General features: G+C 38.3%; 1 protein-coding gene across 12 annotated transcripts in view; it reads right to left on the reverse strand.

Moving 5' to 3' along the window:
• LOC126336925 (transmembrane protein KIAA1109 homolog) overlaps window positions 1–19,559 on the reverse strand; it is a 468,521-nt gene that overhangs the window by 224,976 nt on the left and 223,986 nt on the right. For all 12 annotated transcript variants that reach the window (XM_050001082.1, XM_050001080.1, XM_050001090.1 and 9 more), the window contains one exon: window positions 15,452–15,577. In XM_050001082.1, coding sequence (XP_049857039.1) covers window positions 15,452–15,577 — 126 coding nt within the window. The remainder of the gene's footprint in view (window positions 1–15,451; window positions 15,578–19,559) is intronic.

Genomic DNA, 19,559 nt, shown 5'->3' on the forward strand with positions numbered 1-19,559 from the left:
GAACTACCTAAGAAATGTTTCCAGAATGAGATTTTCACTCTGCAGCGGAGTGTGCGCTGATATGAAACTTCCTGGCAGATTAAAACTGTGTGCCCGACCGAGAGTCGAACTCGGGACCTTTGCCTTTCGCGGGCAAGTGCTCTACCAACTGAGCTACCGAAGCACGACTCACGTTCGGTACTCACAGCTTTACTTCTGCCAGTATCCGTCTCCTACCTTCCAAACTTTACAGAAGCTCTTCTGCGAACCTTGCAGAACTAGCACTCCTGAAAGAAAGGATATTGCGGAGACATGGCTTAGCCACAGCCTGGGGGATGTTTCCAGAATGAGATTTTCACTCTGCAGCGGAGTGTGCGCTGATATGAAACTTCCTGGCAGATTAAAACTGTGTGCCCGACCGAGACTCGAACTCGGGACCTTTGCCTTTCGCGGGCAAGTGCTCTACCAACTGAGCTACCGAAGCACGACTCACGTTCGGTACTCACAGCTTTACTTCTGCCAGTATCCGTCTCCTACCTTCCAAACTTTACAGAAGCTCTTCTGCGAACCTTGCAGAACTAGCACTCGCAGAAGAGCTTCTGTAAAGTTTGGAAGGTAGGAGACGGATACTGGCAGAAGTAAAGCTGTGAGTACCGAACGTGAGTCGTGCTTCGGTAGCTCAGTTGGTAGAGCACTTGCCCGCGAAAGGCAAAGGTCCTGAGTTCGAGTCTCGGTCGGGCACACAGTTTTAATCTGCCAGGAAGTTTCATACCTAAGAAATAACTGAGCATTTGTATTCTGTTGAAGCTGTTATAAGGGCCAATAACATTTTTTTAGGATTCCCTTGAATGACTTCATGTAAATCAGTTGTAAAAGTTTGAAAAACCAGATTGCCTGATGACACTTATTTCACAAAAACAAGACTCAAATATTTCCAAATTTTCAACTCAATACAAATTCTTCTTTACTATCAAACATAACTAACTACTGAGTGCAATGTTTACCAACAAAATAAGCTGAAAATTAACTGCTTCAATATGTGAAGAAACGACTGTCCCTAGGCTTCTGTTACTAAAGTAATTCTACTCATAGAAAACACAAAAGATGGTACCAATGACCATGTGTTGCCCAACATATAGAACTGCCACCTAAATTTTCAAACATAAAATGCAATAAGTACAAATAGCAAGCAAGCAACAATGCCACTGAGACATAGCAACAGCCTGCAACCAAAGGTTAGTAGGACTCAACATATCAGCTTACTCGTTTGATGCAAAAGTTTCTGTGGCTCCATACTGGTTAGCACTTGTTTGAAATATGAACCATAGTCGCTGTCGAATTCCTAATAATTAATAAAATAAAAACATTTTATGAAACACTGAGGGTTACAACTGAACGTATACATTGCAAAAGTTTTCTCACAATGGTAATACTCTCAGGAGAAGGACCCATATTTCCAAAAAGAGGAGGAAATAAAGAATGAGAAGATTAGGAAGAAGAAATGCATTCTCTCTCACATTCAGTAGTGTTGTGTGTGTGTGTGTGTGTGTGTGTGTGTGTGTGTGTGGTAGAGAGAGAGAGAGAGAGAGAGAGAGAGAGAGAGAGAGAGAGAGAAGCAATAAGAAGAAGATGAAGAGGGAAATGATTTCCCTAAACTAAGCAAATGTTTGTGCAGTACACAAATAAAGACAAATTCATAATCAGAGTGGATCAGATAAGTAAACTAAAATGATAAATTGTATCTGCACCAAACAGAAACAACCAATATTTTATCTATCCCAGTCAGCAACAAACAATACTACTATGTTTTACAAATAAATATTAACATTTCTGAGGCAGGCCAGTTGCTTATCTCGTGGATGGAGTTTTAATTTAGCTTGTCAATTTATACACAAACACCATAAGCTGCATGTAAAAATATTTAGCTGCAAGACTGGTATTTGGGCATACAGCCCATCATCAGTGACATCTAACACAGGGTACAAACAAATAAATGTGTCTATATTATGTCTATCACATAAGAACATTTTATATACATTACAGTAGAAATATAAAGTTATTTAGATAACATGTACATCTGTACCAAATGAAAATTGTGTCACGTACGAAATCTTAATGATATTTAAATTGATGTGGATCTAGAAAACACAGAAACCCATGTTGTCATGACAGTGATGACAGAGTCCATTAGCTGTCTTACCTTTGTGGTGCACAGGTTGTATGTACATGTTATAGCTGCCAAACACTTTAATGGCCATACTTCTTGGTCAAACTGGACACTACTGTCACGAGATGAAAACGTGGAACTGGTGGTCAGGACGAAGAGTCTTGTATTACAGGTCTCCTGTTACCTCTAAGATCATATCTAAATACATCTCTGATGTGCACTACTATATACACTGAAGCCTGCATTTGGAAAAATAGTACATAAGGCTAGAATATACAAAGAGATAAAACAGATGTTAACTGTTACAAACAAAACAATGAGCAAGATGGATGCACACCACAAAACCTGTCTCAGATGCCACAGATGATAGGCTATATGCCAAAATAGCAATCTGGCAAACGTTTTTACATATTGGTCACGATGTACAGACTGATGTCTTTTAACAAATACATACAAGCTGCAGAGCACCAAGCATACAAGATTTTTACAGATTACATATTTTACCTCATACAAATATTTCAAAGAGTGCTGGTTTATATAGCTTACAGAGACAAGTTATGTTCATATTCAGTTATTACTGACAAATTACACAAGGAAAAAAAAATATCTGTAAGAGAATATACCTCTGCCTTGCGGCTTTAAATGACAAAAATGATAAGAAAAAAAATTAACATAAAATTCACATATTTTAAGCTGATATTACACCGGAAAGACTACAAAACAACTGGGATTTCATTGCTGCTAGAATGTATATAAATATCTATGAGTAGTATATTTAAGCACTTGTTGCAAAGGAAGGGAATACTGTATATATATATCTCTATGAGTAAAATAATGTACCGACCACCAAATATCAGAAGCACTGAGTCATCAAAAGTTACACACAAAAGAGAATTAAAACAATGCTGGCTATTGGAAGAACTTCTTTGACTATCTAAACACACACACACACACACACACAAAAAAAAAAAAATCTGTGCACCTATATTGTGCTGGATGGACAAACAGTGCCAGGGGTGCAGTTAAGCAGGTGGACTATGGTTGGGGAGGGGGTTGCAGATGGGGATGGGAATGGGGGCAGGGGTGGGGGCAGGGGTGGAGGTGGGCGTTGAGTCAGGTGGGGTGGGTAGAGGAAGAAAGAGGTGAGTATCAGGAGGAGGAGTTGGGAATGAGCAGTTAACAGCTCAGAGAGAGGCAGCAGGTGTTCCAGATAGGAAGATGGGAGATACGGATGGAGGTGCATGAGTTAGGAACGTGAAACATGCGTATGATGATGATGTGGAGACATGGATTGGAGATGGTGACAAGACAGAGTGAGGGAAAACTGTTCAGCAGAGGATCTGGAACAAAGGGTTGGTGGAGTTTGAGGCCGGGAGAATTACGGGTTTGAAGGACATGTTGAAAGGGTAACTCCCGTCCGTATAGTTCAGAAAAAGTTGTTTGGAGGAAGGATCCAATTGGCATTGGTTATGAAGGAGCTATTGAACTCTAGCAATTTGTGCTCAGCAGCATGCTGTGCCACTGCACACAATTTGTTCTTGGCCACAGTTTGGTAGTGGCCATTCATTCTGATGAACAGCTCACTGGTGGTCATGCCCTGACAAAATGCAGTACAGTGATTGCAGCCCAGCTGATACATGATATGGCTGCTTTCACTAGTGGTCACGCCTCTCATGAGTCACCCTGTGACAGGACTGGAGTAGGACGTGCAGGGTAGGTGTATCACACATGTCTGCACCTGGATATTCCACAAGGCTAGGACACTGATAGCAAGAGGTGGGGAGTGGGAATGATATAAGGATGGACCAGGATGTTTTGTAGGTTGGATGGGCAATGGAATACCACTGTAAGAGGGGTTGGAAGGAATATCCTTCGCTATGTCTTTGATTATCTGTCATCATACCTGGGAATAATGGACATCCAACCCAATATCCTTCCAATCCTCCCCTAAAGTGGTTGCCTATCCAACTTACACAACATCCTGGACCATCCCTATGCCCCCCCCCCCCCAATTCCTTGTCACAAGAGGCCTATCCAGATGCAAGACCTGCCCAACCCACCTACCCAACACATGCTACTCCAGCCCTGCCACAGGCTCATCCTATCCCGTCTTCAGAGACAGGAATACCTGTGACAGCAGCCATGCCATACACCAACTGTGCTGCAATCACTACACCACATTTTATATAGGCATTACCAACAACCAGTTGTCCATCAGAATTAATGGCCACCACCAAACTGTGACCAACAACAAAGTTGACCATGCTCTGACACAACACATCACTGAGCATAACTTGCTTGAGTTCATCTGAATCGTTCCCTCCAACACCAGTTTTTCTGAAGTACGTAGATGGAAGTTATCCTTGCAACACATCCAGCTCTCCAGTAATCCTCCTGGCATCAACATCCACCAGTTCACTGTCCCCACACCCTCTGCCCAAGAACCCTCCACCCCCCTCCAATGCTTGCCTCCACATCATCTTCATTGTGTGCCACATCTCACTGGCTCTGACACCCACGCATCACCTGCCTAGCCCATGCATCTGCTGCCCATTCTCCATTCCCGTATTGCACACCTGTTGCCTCCCCCTGGGCCACTAGCTCCCTGTCCCCAACCCCTACTCCTGCTTTCTACTCTTTCTCCATCTCTTTACCCCACCCAGCACAATCCCCAGCCCGAAGCCAATTGCAAAACTGCAACCTCAGCATTGTGTGTCCAGCCAACCCAATGTAAATGCACCATCTCTCTCTCTCTCTCTCTCTCTCTCTCTCTCTCTGTGTGTGTGTGTGTGTGTGTGTGTGTGTGTGTGTGTGTGTGTGTGTGTGTACGTGCGCGCAGATTAGCGTCAGTCTTCTACAGCTGATCTCTGTTTGGTTTTGGATTGTTTGTAGTGAGCATTGTTAAGAAGTGACGATGAATTGTGTCTAGAGCTAGAATTCAGTGCCAATTGTTAAGTAGCAGTGTTTTCAAGATTGTGATTTTGCTAGTAGTCTTCGCCAGTCAAAATCCTTAAAATGGCAACTGAAGCAAAGGGTGTCGATATGACATATCTAGATGCAAAATTCGGTGAGCTGCTCAAGGCAAAAGGCGGGGAAAGTAAGTAATAAACTAGATATAACAATAAATGTGATTAAGACACAAGGTACTAGGATTACTTCTTTTGAAAATGTCATAAACAATTTGCCTAAGGATTAACAAACTGAAATAAATGCGGAATGTGATTTCGAATGTAAGGAAGTAGACAAACATCTTAACAAAATTAAAATGATTTAAAAATAATCGATAAAGAAATCCCAGATACTAAGGAAAGAGTTGATACATGAAAATAAGGCAGCGCATTTAAAGAAATTTTGAGTCCATATACTAGACTACCTAGTTTGGAGGGCTGGTAGGAATTCGTAGGACAAAAAGTAAGGGTGGGGGTTGATTCCTCTAACACTACACCCAATTCTACGGGCAAATCTGCTAGTAATCAGCAGGAAGATACAACAAGACTTAAAGAGAAAAACTAATGTACCTAGTGACTATAGTCCGGACAAATGGTTGAAAGAACTATAACTAGGGACAGGAATGACTCTGTCAAAACAATTTCTGAAGTTTAAACCAGATGGGGGAAGCACATCCTACTTACTTTTTATGTGTATTTTTGAGATATTTGCCTAAAAACTGAGAAGACCATAAGACAACTGATTTCATGTTGCAGGGAACAGAACAGGAACTCTACAGTGCATGTACCAAGTCCATGAAGAAGGTGATGTGTGAACATGGGCATGTTGAGTATCTTAAGAAGTGAAGAAGGACATCGAGAAAGAAGAATTGCATTGTCTATGAGAAGAGGTAATAATATAAAACAGTGTCATACGACAAAATGTTAAAGAAAAGTTGTTGGCGAAAGCTATCACACTCGGAATATAGTATTTTAGGATAATTAATAATTTAAGTGCCATCACAGCACGAAAATACTAAGGCACATACAAAGTAATGTGAGACCCGAGGAAGGTGGAAACATACCGACAGTAATAAATCAGAAAGTTTACATGACGAAGGTGAGTAATGTGTTCTAAAAGTGATATTAGCAGGGCCCTTTCACCATATAAATAAATTGCAAATACTTTGAAGAACTGATCTACGAAAATTTTAAAGTTGACTAATGAATTGTGTTACCAAGCAACACCGAAATAGGAAAAGTAGGAAGAAACATTTCAAAAGATAAAACATGAAACAGGGCACAGAAATATGTCATTTCATCGCAACTGATATAACATTATGTTATGAACTCAGTGGGTGATTTTGACAGAAAATTCCTCCATTGATGTCAATAACACATGACAATATGGAAACAATTCAAGGAGAGATGAGACAATGCTTTAATTTCTGGTGTTTCCAGACAATGATCAAAAGAAGATATATGGTGCTTCTCCTTCTCCTTCTTCTTCTAGTACTACGTGATCAGGCCCAGTGGACCGCACACTGCTACAAGTTTTCTCCTCCATTGTATTCTGCCCATTGCTGCTATCCACCATCCATACATATCTACTGATACTTGGTTTAAATCTTCATGGAGGCCATCCCTCCAACACTTCTTGGGTCTCTTTCCTGTAGGCTTCCAAGGCCATCTGTGATCTTCCATCTGGACAACATGGTCGGCCCACTGCATTCGTTTGGTTTTGATAGTTCCTGATATGTTGGGCTGCTGCTATACTTTCTCAAGATCTTGGTTTATCTGATCCTTCAATCCCCTGTGTCTGCATCCAGAACTGGGTCAAATATCTTCCGGAGCACTTTTCGCTCACAAACGAGGAGCTTTTGGAAGTCTTGTTTCCAGATACTCCATGTCTCGTAGCCATATACATAGAACAACAGGCTAGATCAGGGTTTTGTATAGTTGAATCTTGAACTGTCTGGAGAGATACCTGTACCGAAGCAGTTGTGCTAGGCCGTGGTAAAATCGGTTTCCTGCTTATATTCTGGTATTGATCTCTGCTTCACATGATGAGTTCTCAGTGAAAAGTGCCCCTAGGTATTTAAATTCATGCACTCTCTTGTAGGACTGGCCTCCCACTGCAGTGATTGTAGATGACCAGCAGTCTGACTATGACAAGCATCATAACAAGGTACTCTGTCTTCGCTTCATTTATGTTTAGCCCAAATTTGCTGGCAGCCTCTTATAGTGCTCTGGTCATTTGCTCCAACAACTCTTCAGACCAGTTTCTGCATGTCTAAACAGATCAATTTTCTGCACTTCATTTGAACAATGTAGTAATGGACCTTGAAAGTGGTACAAGTTATTGTAGAGACACATTGCTGTCTGAAATTTACCAGACTGTAAGGCACTGTTCACAATATGCCAATATTTGTACCCTTGTACAACTTATGCATTGGCAAAGTGTAACAAACATGCACCACCTGTGGTCAAGAAAAAATTTTGTAACACCATAAAGCCTACCACTAACGTACATGCTAGTGAGTTCCTGTTACTCTTGAGGTTTTCAATGGGACAATGTTTTCAATAAAAACTATGAGTAAAGTTTCTGTAATGAAATGTTGAGGCTGCCAATTCATATGATTTAAAAACCTGAAAGTGAGAAATGACAAAGTAAGGGTAGTGAAGATACGGTTCAGGTATGTGAATCTTCAAGGTATTGATGCTGGAAGAAAAAATCAAAATTTAATTAAGCATGCAGCATGATCCTCAGTACTGTGAATTATGCATACATATGCAGTTATTGCCCGCCATCCATGTGGAGCACGTATTGGTCTCACCGCAGACTTCCAGCACTCAGCCACACACAAATGATATCATCAAAGTGTACGGGCCTGCAAATGGCATTGACGCAAAATCGAAACTAGAAGCCAAATAAATATGAAATCTTAAGTGCAGCTGGAGGAGTTTCATTTTTAATAAAAAGTGGAAAGTAGGTGGTTTAGGTCAGAGGACTAGAACGAAACTGGTAAGGGAAGATAGAGAAGGTGGATCTAATGGCATATACCATGATGGCAAGATGGCGCCGACAGGAAAGTGTAGTGATGCTTCTCTATCATCAAAAAGGCAAAAAATGAACAGTTCTTCGTGTAGAGAATGTAAAAAGCGTGTGATGAAGGGTATTCTGTGTATCAAATGCAACTTCTGGTTACACAAAAAGTGCACGAAAGTAAATCTAAAGTTCGTCAGCGATGATTGGACATGTCATGGTTGTTTACATGACGGAATGGACGATCTTGTAAGTGCAGTTGATACAAAAAACGAAATTATAAAGTTACTACGAAGTGACATTGAGGCATTAAAAACCGAACTTTCGACCATCAAGAAAGAAAACGATACATTAATACAAGAAAAGAAGTCCTGCGTGTGTAAAAGTCATCAAACGGAAAAGCAAGAAGATCATGAAAATACGAATGACTGATCATACTTTAAAAACAACATTTCGAGTGTTCCCGTTGATATCTCGGTAAACTCAGTAAGCCAAAAACCGGAAGATAAATATAAATGGAAAGTGGTGACATACAGCAAAAGGTAATACAAGCCGACAAATACACAACAAAAGGAAAGTGACTTTTTAATAATTGGCGATTCGCTGCTGAAGAATATCGCTGTCCCCAATTGCAAGATCGACGTACGACCTGGTATTAGAACGCATCAACTTGGTGAACATTTAAAAAATATGGTAAATGCAAGACAAGATACTACAGAACCAGATTCTGAAACGAGACATAACTATAACGGGGTGTTTATACATGTTGGAACGAATTCGTTAAGGAGCAGCAGTGAGGAAGAAATGGCAAGCGAAACAAGAAACATGATCCGTTCTGCAAGAAATATGCATGCAGGATCTCGACTGATACTTAGTGGAATCATAAACAGGTCGGTGAGTGAAAAATATATCGACAAAATAAACTGTGCTCTTAAAGAACAATGTGATCGTCTTGGGGCAATTTTTATAGACCCAAACAAATTCCTATGTGAAAACTCACTAGCGAAGGATGCCTTGCATTTAAATAGACTGGGGTCTGTAACATTCAGCAGAATGTTTGCAGATGTCTGCAAAATCATTAGATGCAAGGGAAACTAATATGGCCTGAAGGGGGTGAAAAATCATACACTCCAGCTGGAAAAGAAAAATATAAGCACCATACAAAAAAAAGATGATACTAAAGAATTTGCCCCAGAATACAGCTCACAACATGTAAACCAACAAAAGAAAAATTACATAAAAGTACTTCATCAAAATATTCAATACCTTGGTAACAAAAAATTAGAAGCAGAAGTACTCCTGAGTGGAGTAAAACCAGATATATTATGCATAAGTGAACATGGACTAACTGAAAGTAAAATACATAATGTGGCAATAAAGGACTACAAACTAGCTAGTTACTTCTGCAGATCTAAATATAAGGGTGGTGGCGTTTGTAAATATATTAAAACAAGTACTCTACTACAGAATGTAAACAGTGAAGCTGCTCCATTGCCCATAGCTAGAGAAAAAGACTTTGAAGTTACTGGTATAGTGGCAGAGGATTTTAGAGTGTTTTGTGTGTACAGGTCACCATGTGGCAATATTAGCATCTTTCTAAAAAAAAATTGCTAGCTTATTGAGAATGAACATGAAGAGAAATCTTATTATATGTGGAGACTTCAACATTGACAGGGGAAAAGACACAAAAATAAGACAGGATTTTGAAGAATTGTTAATACAGCATAACATGAAAGTAACAATAACTGCACCAAGAAGAATGACTTCACAAAGTGAGACAGTTATTGACAACATAATTACTAATATGTGTAACTATGAGTCAAATGCTGCTCATACAGAAATATCTGATCATCATGGACAACCAATCAGCTTTTGCAGAAGTAATGACTCAGTATCAGAACCAAAACAAAAAACCAAAGAAATTAGGATCATCAGTGAACAAAATATCAACATCTTTAGAACAATGTTAAGTAAGGAAACCTGGAGTGAAACCCTACAGGCCCAGAGTGTAAATGAAAAATATGATGCATTTATTTCAACAATTAAGTACCATTTTAATGTAGCATTTCCCAAAGTAAAGAGACAAGAAAGGCAGCAAGATCAAACACAGTGGATTACCAGTGAAATACTAGAACAGCGAAGGAAGCTTCAGGACGTGAGATGGATGGGCGAAGCTGAAAACTATAAAATGTTAAAAAAGAAGTATAGAAAAACAATAAGAGAAGCGAAAGCAAGAGCAATTGACACCACTTTAGCGAACTCAAAAAACAAGGCAAAGGTAACTTGGAATGTAATCAATGCTGAAAGAAAGGAAAAAGATGGGTCAAACAAAGAAGAAGGTATTAGGTCAATTAAAATAGACAACACAGTGGTCACAGATGGTATGGAAATAGCAAACATACTGAATAATAACTATATCAGTGTAGTAGAAAACCTAAAATTGGAAAGAAATAGTCAAAAACAGAAGGATATTAAGGTACCAAAAAGATCATGCAGTACTATGTTCTGACGACCAGTCACAGAAGATGAATTACGGAAAACTATACAGAAACTGAAGTCCAAGAAATCAGCTGGTGATGATGAAATTTCAAATCATGTAATAAAGCTGGTATGTGAGGAGATAATAACACCACTGAAGAACATAGCAAACTGTTCTTTCAGAGATGCAATTTTTCCAGAAAAACTGAAGATAACGAAGGTAGTGCCAGTGTACAAGAAAGGGTGTAGGGATGATCCCAACAACTACAGACCAGTTTCACTGATATCAGGTTTCTCAAAAATCCTAGAAATGCTTATGTATACCAGATTAGTTAACTATTTGGACAAACATAACATTCTCATGCCCATACAACATGGTTTCAGAAAGGGTAAATCTACAGAATCAGCAATTGTCAGTCTAACAGAATACATTTTACAGTCCTTGTATGAGAAGAAGGTTGTGTCTGCAATGTTTCTGGATCTTTCAAAGGCATTTGACACCATTGACCATGAAATGCTGATACAAAAATTAAGCAACTATGGCATTCGGGGGCAACCAGGTGAATGGATAAAATCATACTTGTGCAACCGCAAGCAGTATGTATCATTAGAAAACTCGTACCAATCAGAAACCAAATCCATCAAATATGGAGTGCCGCAGGGTTCGGTAATGGGGCCATTGTTATTTAATGTATTTGTTAATGATATAGGTGTTGAGGAGGAAGAAAAGAAAATATTGTATGCTGATGACATGACAATACTAAATAGTGACCAAAATATGGAACAGCTTGAGAGAAGAGCATACATATCTGCAAATGTCACAGCTCAATGGCTGTTGGAAAAAGAACAGGTTATAAATCTAAAAAAAGACTATGTATGCAGTGTTTAAAAACAAATCTGCAAATGTTGTTGGAAAATGAACTGATTATAAATCAAAAAAAGGATATTTAAAAACAAGGAGAAGGCTGTAAACATGGATTCAGAGGTTGATGGAACAAGGCTGGAAGAAGTAGAATCTGCTAGATTCTTAGGTATTCTTGTGGATAATGAACTGAAATGGAAAAAACATATTAATAATGTCTGTAAGAAACTGAGCTCTGTCATATTCTTAATGATGCAGCTATCACAGTATTCAGACAAGAACCTTCTGTGTACAGTGTATCATGGACTTTTCGAACCATACTTACAGTATAGTGTGACTGTGTGGGGAAATTCAAACAAACAAGAGACAAAACGAGTGCCCACATTACCAAAAAAGCAATTATGACCATTTTAAGAAGAAAGACCTCTGAAACATGTAGAAACTGTTTCAAGAATTTAAATATCTTAACTTTTTCATCGTTGTATATATACAAAAAGAATAATGTACATCACAAAAGGTAGTGAGGACTGGATTACAAATGCTAGTGTACACACCCCACTGACTGGCAATGCTAGAAAAAGGACCCCAATACTTTGGTATCAGACTACTGAGAAGTCTGCCCAAAACCCTGAAAGATAGTGTACTTCACAATGACTTTCCAAAGAAACTTACAGACTATCTCATTGAAAAAGAGTTTTACAGTGTTGCAGAATACTTATGCCATTAAATTTGTATATATTGTTACTTATTATCAGTAACGTAAAAATGTAAGCTAAAGGTGTAGAAAAATAAGTGATAAGAAATGTTAACACTTTGACATGTCCTATATTACACGTACATTTACTGTACACAATGTAATCTTACAGGATCAAATAAAGTTCAATTCAATTCAATATGTATTTAAGCAGTTGTTGAATTAAGTGAAGTAGCATCAAATTCATGAAAGTTTTGGGTGCATTTTATCATAGAAAAACAGCAAAAAAGGCTTTCACACAGAAATGATTTCCTTGCAGCTACAAGTCTAATACCAACAGAATGCCATATAGAATACAATACAGAAGATGACTATTCCTAAAATTTGTAACAATCCAAAACATTCAGAGTGACTCTTGCAGTAGCAACATGTCAGAAGTGTGAAAGGGAATAACAATTCAATGTTCACAAAAGCCACTCTCAAAGAGATTTTTATTTTATTACTGTCTACAATTACCTGTTTCATAGGTAGTATCACAGCATTACATCATAAATGCAATTAATACTTATTGAGTTAATCTGGTGGTTTTCTATATGTTACTAGCACTGAATTGTAACCATTAGCTTTTGCAAGCTAATGAGTCACCTCCCAGCAATGTAAAAAGAGGTGAAACATTCGCCATTTTGTGTTTTCATTCTTAAATTATGAAACTGCTTTACCAAGAGGTGACAGAAAATGAATTCATGTCATGCCTATAAGAAGTTCATGATTCATAATTCATACCTGTATCTCAATACATAAGCAAGATAGGATTATTGGCTTTTTAGCTAGTGGTAAGGTGGAATTATAGAAAACCTTTAGCCATAATTTAAAGAAATCCATGTTACCACCATAACCCACTTTTAGTGAATAATGCTTTATTGATAACTAGTTTCAGTAGGAAGTTTCATTTGCAATCTGACTTAAAAACATTTTATAACAAAAACACCTTGAACATAGTAACACACGAAAGTAATGTCAAAGTTAATAGTTGTCTTTGCCAAGAAAATTTAGATCAAAAGCTTCTGTACCGCTGTCATGTATTCTCCATATAATATATTAACACAGTTAGTTACAGTGTATGGTGTACATCAATAACCATAACATTTGCAAATGGCAGACCTATTGACATACATCATAAATCTGTGATGGACCTATGTTGTTATGTGATGTGGTGAACATATAGTAGTGGCACAGAAGGTATTTGTATGACATATAACTGTTATCAAGATGTTTTTATTACAATACATTTTTATGCTGCGTTGAAATAAATTTTGAATTCAGTACACTACTGCAGAATATTTAACAATTACTGTACACAAAGTAATCAAATTTTAATGAGTTACAAGTCTCCTCCCTCATTTCTCCAAATCATTGTGTAAGGAAAGGTACTTGGATATATTAGGTAGGTGCATAACTTCATAGAGTTTTTGTTTTGTATGTTGACATTCTGGTTGCTATGGGTTTATTTGCCAACTGTCTTTTTTATTTGTAGTTCGCTGTTGCTATTTGTGAGTTTACACTTTGTCATTTTGTCATTCGGAGATAGTGAGTAGAGCTGTGAACGCAAGAAAAATGGAGTGCCAAGTGGAGAAATCGGAACATTTCAGATATATTCTTTTGTTTGAGTCCAACAGATGGGCGACAGTAGCAGAGGCAGCCAGGAACTCTTTGCTAGGTATTCGGATAATGCCGCTGGACAGACCATGGTGTGAACATGGTTTTCTCCGTTCAGGAAGATCTTCAGGGTTTGATAAAGACCGTTTAACTGCATTAACCCACAAAACAATCCACATCAGTGTCAATGCGATGAAATGTGAAGTGTCCGCCATCAGGTGGGATTTGCAGGCAATGGGAAATGTTCAAAAACTACATATATGGGTACTGCGTGCTCTAAGCTAAAATCATAAAAATCTGCGGGTGGGCACATGCAAATCTCTGCTTTCTCATCATAAATTAGCTCATGAGCAACGCTGAAGAGTGCTATCCTGTATCGTTACTGGTGTTGAGGAATGGTGTCTTTATGCTAACAAAGGAAAAGAAAGAAGTGGTTGAGCCCAAACAAAGCAACAGCTCCTCATATGAAGACCTGTGTGCATGCACAAAAGATAATGTTATGCATCAGGTGGAGTAGTAATGATGTGGTGTTCTACATATTGCTTTCCCAAGGTGTAACCATCATGGCTGTCAACAACTGGGATGAACAGCAGATACAATCCAAAAATGACAACCAGGAAGACTGCATGAAGTGACGCTACTCCACGATAATGCCTGCTCGCATTCTGCTAGACTGACAAAAAACACTACACAGGAGCTGAGTTGAGATTTTATTTCACACCCACCGTATTCACCCGATCTTAAGCCCTCAGATTTTCACCTTTTCCACTCTTCATTGCACAACCTTCTTCAAGGAACTTCCTCTACTGATGAAAATGTGGTCCGAACATGGCTTGACGAGTATTTCATTCCAAAACCACAGGATTTTAACAGTCACAGAATCAAAAAGTCATCCCAGACTGTTGTAAATGGTAAAGGAGATATATTATAGATGACTACAATCTCTGTTATGTGTACTTGTTGTATTTATTAAACTTATAGAAAAACACTACACACTTATGGACCAACCCAATACATTGTCACCTACAGCCAGAGAAAAGGGTTTCATCAACAGATTAAGCAATAAGGTGATGCCACACTGCAGCACTTTCATATTTATGCACATTCATATTTTTAGGGCGTAATAAATAATCTATAATTTTTTGCTTTCAGACAAGCAAGTTCAACTTTTTTCTTTTTCTTTTGAATTTTTGAAGAATGAGTCATCTTTCTAAAAGTCATTCCACATTCCTGCAAACCACAATGTATCCCCCAAATAAACAAGCTGTCTATTTCTTACTAGTTCAGTTTAAATCTTTTTACTGAGGGTCTTCCTTCCTAACTTACTCAACATTATCTTCATCCCTGCTTGTCTTTGATACTGTAGAACACAGTGAATAGAAATTTAGTCTCACCTGCATAAAATTCTCTCATCAATGTTATTTATTAGCTTCATATTTCCTATTAAAGCCTCTGGTACCATTTGACACTTGCTAAAGCAGTCCACCAACAGATTAAGTCAATAGTTCATGATTTACTTGACATTTAGGCTCTCCACATTATACAACACAAAGGCCATTGTAAATTGACACAATACTAATATTTCTAGAACTGAATTAGGATGGTATTTTAATGTAAGTAAATCATAAGCACCATATCTTACCTCATCAGGTTCGGGTACAGTGAAAGTTACATTGAGAGGCTTCACATATTTTGTTTTATAATTGTGTTCCAGAAGCAAAGGTGTGTACAGCACATTCTTCCACTGGCGGCTCAAGACAATGACACCCTTGAATACAAATAAAACAAAAACAATGCATTTAAATTACTTGGACAATAAGTGTTTAATGACAGAAACAAATTTCTATTATTTTAATGTTTTATAACACACACACACAAGCACACACTGTGATGTTGCTTTGTACTCTTAAAACTTTATATAAACAATACCATATTTAAATAAAATAGAAAGAAACTTCCACATGGGAAAAATATATTAAAAACAAAGATTCCAAGACTTACCAAGCGGGAAAGCGCCGGTAGATAGGCACAATAAATAAAACACGCAAACACACACGCACACACAGAATTTCTAGCTTTTACAACTGATGGTTGCTTCTTCAGGAAAGAGGGAAGGAGAGGGAAAGACGAAAGGATGTGGGTTTTAAGGGATAGGGTAAGGAGTCATTCCAATCCCGGGAGCGGAAAGACTCACCTTAGGGGGGAAAAAAGGACAGGTGTACACTCGGACGCACACACACATATCCATCCGCACATACACAGACACAAGTAGACATTTATCTGCTGCTTGTCTGCTTGTGTCTGTGTATGTGCGGATGGATATGTGTGTGTGTGCGAGTGTACACCTGTCCATTTTTCCCCCTAAGGTAAGTCTTTCCGCTCCCGGGATTGGAATGACTCCTTACCCTCGCCCTTAAAACCCACATCCTTTCGTCTTTCCCTCTCCTTCAGTCAATATCATATTTAATAACACAGTTAGATGTACATTGAAGTTTCTATGTATTTAATCAAATAAGATGAAAAATCTTAAAACAGGAAATCAGGTGGGGACTAACTCAATTCTTCAAGCACGTATCATCTTGACCTTGAAAAATATTCAAGAATCAATTATTTCAACCTCCACCAACCAGTGCCTCTTTTCTCCCTGAAGAAGCAGCTAGATGTTTTGAAAGCTAGCAGTGACAGAATCTATTTCTGTGTGCTACCAAGTTGAAGCACCTTGCAACACAGGTACAAGAGTTATGTTTCTGTTGGTGGCTGCCATCAATGAGATAATAAGGATAGAAGAGAAAAGTTAAGATTATATGGTTTATGCAACACAGACTTGTACAAAGTAAGATAGAAGTGTAGAGAGAGAATATGACATCCATCCATGAAGTAATTATTTAAAATATATGTTTTAAAAGAACAATAATTACACGGCGATTTTTGAGACTCCTGTATTAAGAAGTAAATGATTTTAAATAGAAACATTCACTATCATTTTAAGAGATGTAAAGATCAACTTCGTACACTTTTTATGTATAAGCTTGGAACCTACTGTAGTTACTATGCAACAATGTCAACCGTCTTCTGTATTTCAGTACACTAGACACCTAGTTTCTCCACTAGGTATTGTTATCTTCAGATGCTGATGTGGTGCCACCATTACCTCTCTCAGTAAGACAAAAGCTTTTTTTTACATAGCTTTTGGTATATACGGGATCTTTTCAACTTTTCAGCAATTTAGTAGATTAGTAAGTCCCTAGACACGTTGTTGTTATTGTGGTCTTCAGTCCTGAGACTGGTTTGATGCAGCTCTCCATGCTACTCTATCCTGTGCAAGCTTCTTCACCTCCCAGTACTTACTGCAACCTACATCCTTCTGAATCTGCTTAGTGCATTCTTCTCTTGGTCTCCCTCTACGATTTTTTTCCCTCCATGTTGCCCTCCAATGCTAAATTTGTAATCCATTGATGCCTCGGAACATGTCCTACCAACCGGTCCCTTCTTCTTGTCAAGTTGTGCCACGAACTCCTCTTCTCCCCAATTCTATTCAATACCTCCTCATTAGTTATGTGATCTACCCATCTAATCTTCAGCAATCTTCTGTAGCACCACATTTCGAAAGCTTCTATTTTCTACTTGTCCAAACTATTTATTGTCCATGTTTCACTTCCATACATGGCTACACTCCATGCAAATACTTTCAGAAACGACTTCCTGACACTTAAATCTATACTCGATGTTAACAAATTTCTCTTCTTCAGAAATGCTTTCCTTCCCATTGCCAGTCTACATTTTATATCCTCTCTACTTCGACCATCATCAGTTATTTTGCTCCACAAATAGAAAAACTCCTTTACTACTTTAAGTGTCTCATTTCCTAATCTAATTCCCTCAGCATCACCCAACTTAATTCAACTACATTCCATTATCCTCATTTTGCTTTTGTTTATGTTCATCTTATATCCTCCTTTCAAGACACTGACCATTCCGTTCAACTGCTCTTCCAAGACCTTTGCTGTCTCTGAAAGAATTACAATGTCATCAGCGAACCTCAAAACGTTTATTTCTTCTCCATGGATTTTAATGCCTACCCTGAATTTTTCGTTTGTTTCCTTTACTGCTTGCTCAATATACGGATTGAATAACATCGGGTAGAGGCTACAACCCTGTCTCACTCCCTGCCCAATCGCTGCTTCCCTTTCATGTCCCTTGACTCTTATAACTGCTATCTGCTTTCTGTACAAGTTGTAAATAGCCTTTCGCTCCCTGTATTTTACCCCTGCCATCTTTAGAATTTGAAAGAGAGTATTCCAGTCAACATTGTCAAAAGCTTTCTCTAAGTCTACAAATGCTAGAAAAGTAGGTTTGCCTTTCCTTAATCTAGCTTCTAAGATAAGTCGTAAAGACAGTATTTCCATAGCGGTCGCCCGGCTCCAGACTGTAGCGCCTAGAACCGCTCGGCCACTCCGCCGGCCCACTCAATAGTTATCATATTTTACTGTCTACATCACGTACACAGCAGTACTTCACAACTGGAGGTATATTGGCAGAGTGTTTGTTTGAGCAGCTGCTGAAGTTGGAAGTTAACATTAATTAACACATTATCATTTTATTCCTACTCATGCAACTGCACTTAAAAGCAAGTCTTTTTTTCCAGTCTGGACAATTTGAGGAGAAACTCACAAATTTTTAGTTCCCGGCCACACAATTCTGACATTTGATGCTGACTTTGACCAAAAAGAAAAAAATGAAGAGGAAAACTGTTTCATTTTTCTTGCCTGTTGGTTGGTGTCACATTATACAGAAATCATGACTACCTAAGCCTATTGTAGTCTGTGAAATGGATGCTGAGAATTTCAGAACCTTTAACAGTATTACAAAAATGAATTCCAAATCAAAAGTTGGTGTACATGGTAACAATGTAGATTTCAGAAAGTTTACAATGATGGGGTTTTCAACAGGTTGCCTGGGACTGTTGTTTAAAATTACACATTCTTCATTAGAGTCATGGGAGACAATGATTTTCTGCAAGTAACAATAAGGGAGACCAGATTTTGACAGTTCCTCACAATATGTAAATGCCTTGTAAAATCTAGTGCCCATATGTGTAGGTGGCAGCCACATATCAGCCTTGAAATACAAAGACTTAAAAAACTAGAGTTAATGGAAAGACAATTTTATAAATACCGCTAGCCACAGATTGTACTTAATGAAAATGATGATAATGAGGATCATGAAGTGTTGGAATAGGTCATAGTTGTGTGTGTGGTGCATTTAGTATCTGTTTTCTATGTTCTGATTCTATAGGGATATGCACAAAAAAGCAGCTCCGAGTACAGACTGTTTCCCATTACATACGAATTGCTGCCCATCATGGGCACATACAAAAACAAACAGACAACACTACATAATTAAATGATAAAGAAATACTGACAATACAAAACGAGTCATAACAGTTTCAAAACAATAGATGGCAGGTGACAATGAGCAGACTGTTACTTGTTGGTGGTTTTTCATGTGATACCCAGTATTTTCACATTAATTAGAAACCTGACAACTGTCAAAAAGACACTACTGTCATAAGAATATATATAATAATTCTAAATGTTAATTAAAATTTCATGACATGAAGTGGGTACATTACTTTTTCATAGGAAATATAAGATGTTGAGACTTGAAGTCAGACCTATGACGGCGATGGTTTGCCTACAAATTTGATTTTTACAAACACTTCTTTCTCTCAAAACTTTCGTGTCTGTGAT

This window comes from Schistocerca gregaria, chromosome 2 (genome assembly GCF_023897955.1).
Source record: "Schistocerca gregaria isolate iqSchGreg1 chromosome 2, iqSchGreg1.2, whole genome shotgun sequence".
NCBI classification, from domain to species: domain Eukaryota; kingdom Metazoa; phylum Arthropoda; class Insecta; order Orthoptera; family Acrididae; genus Schistocerca; species Schistocerca gregaria.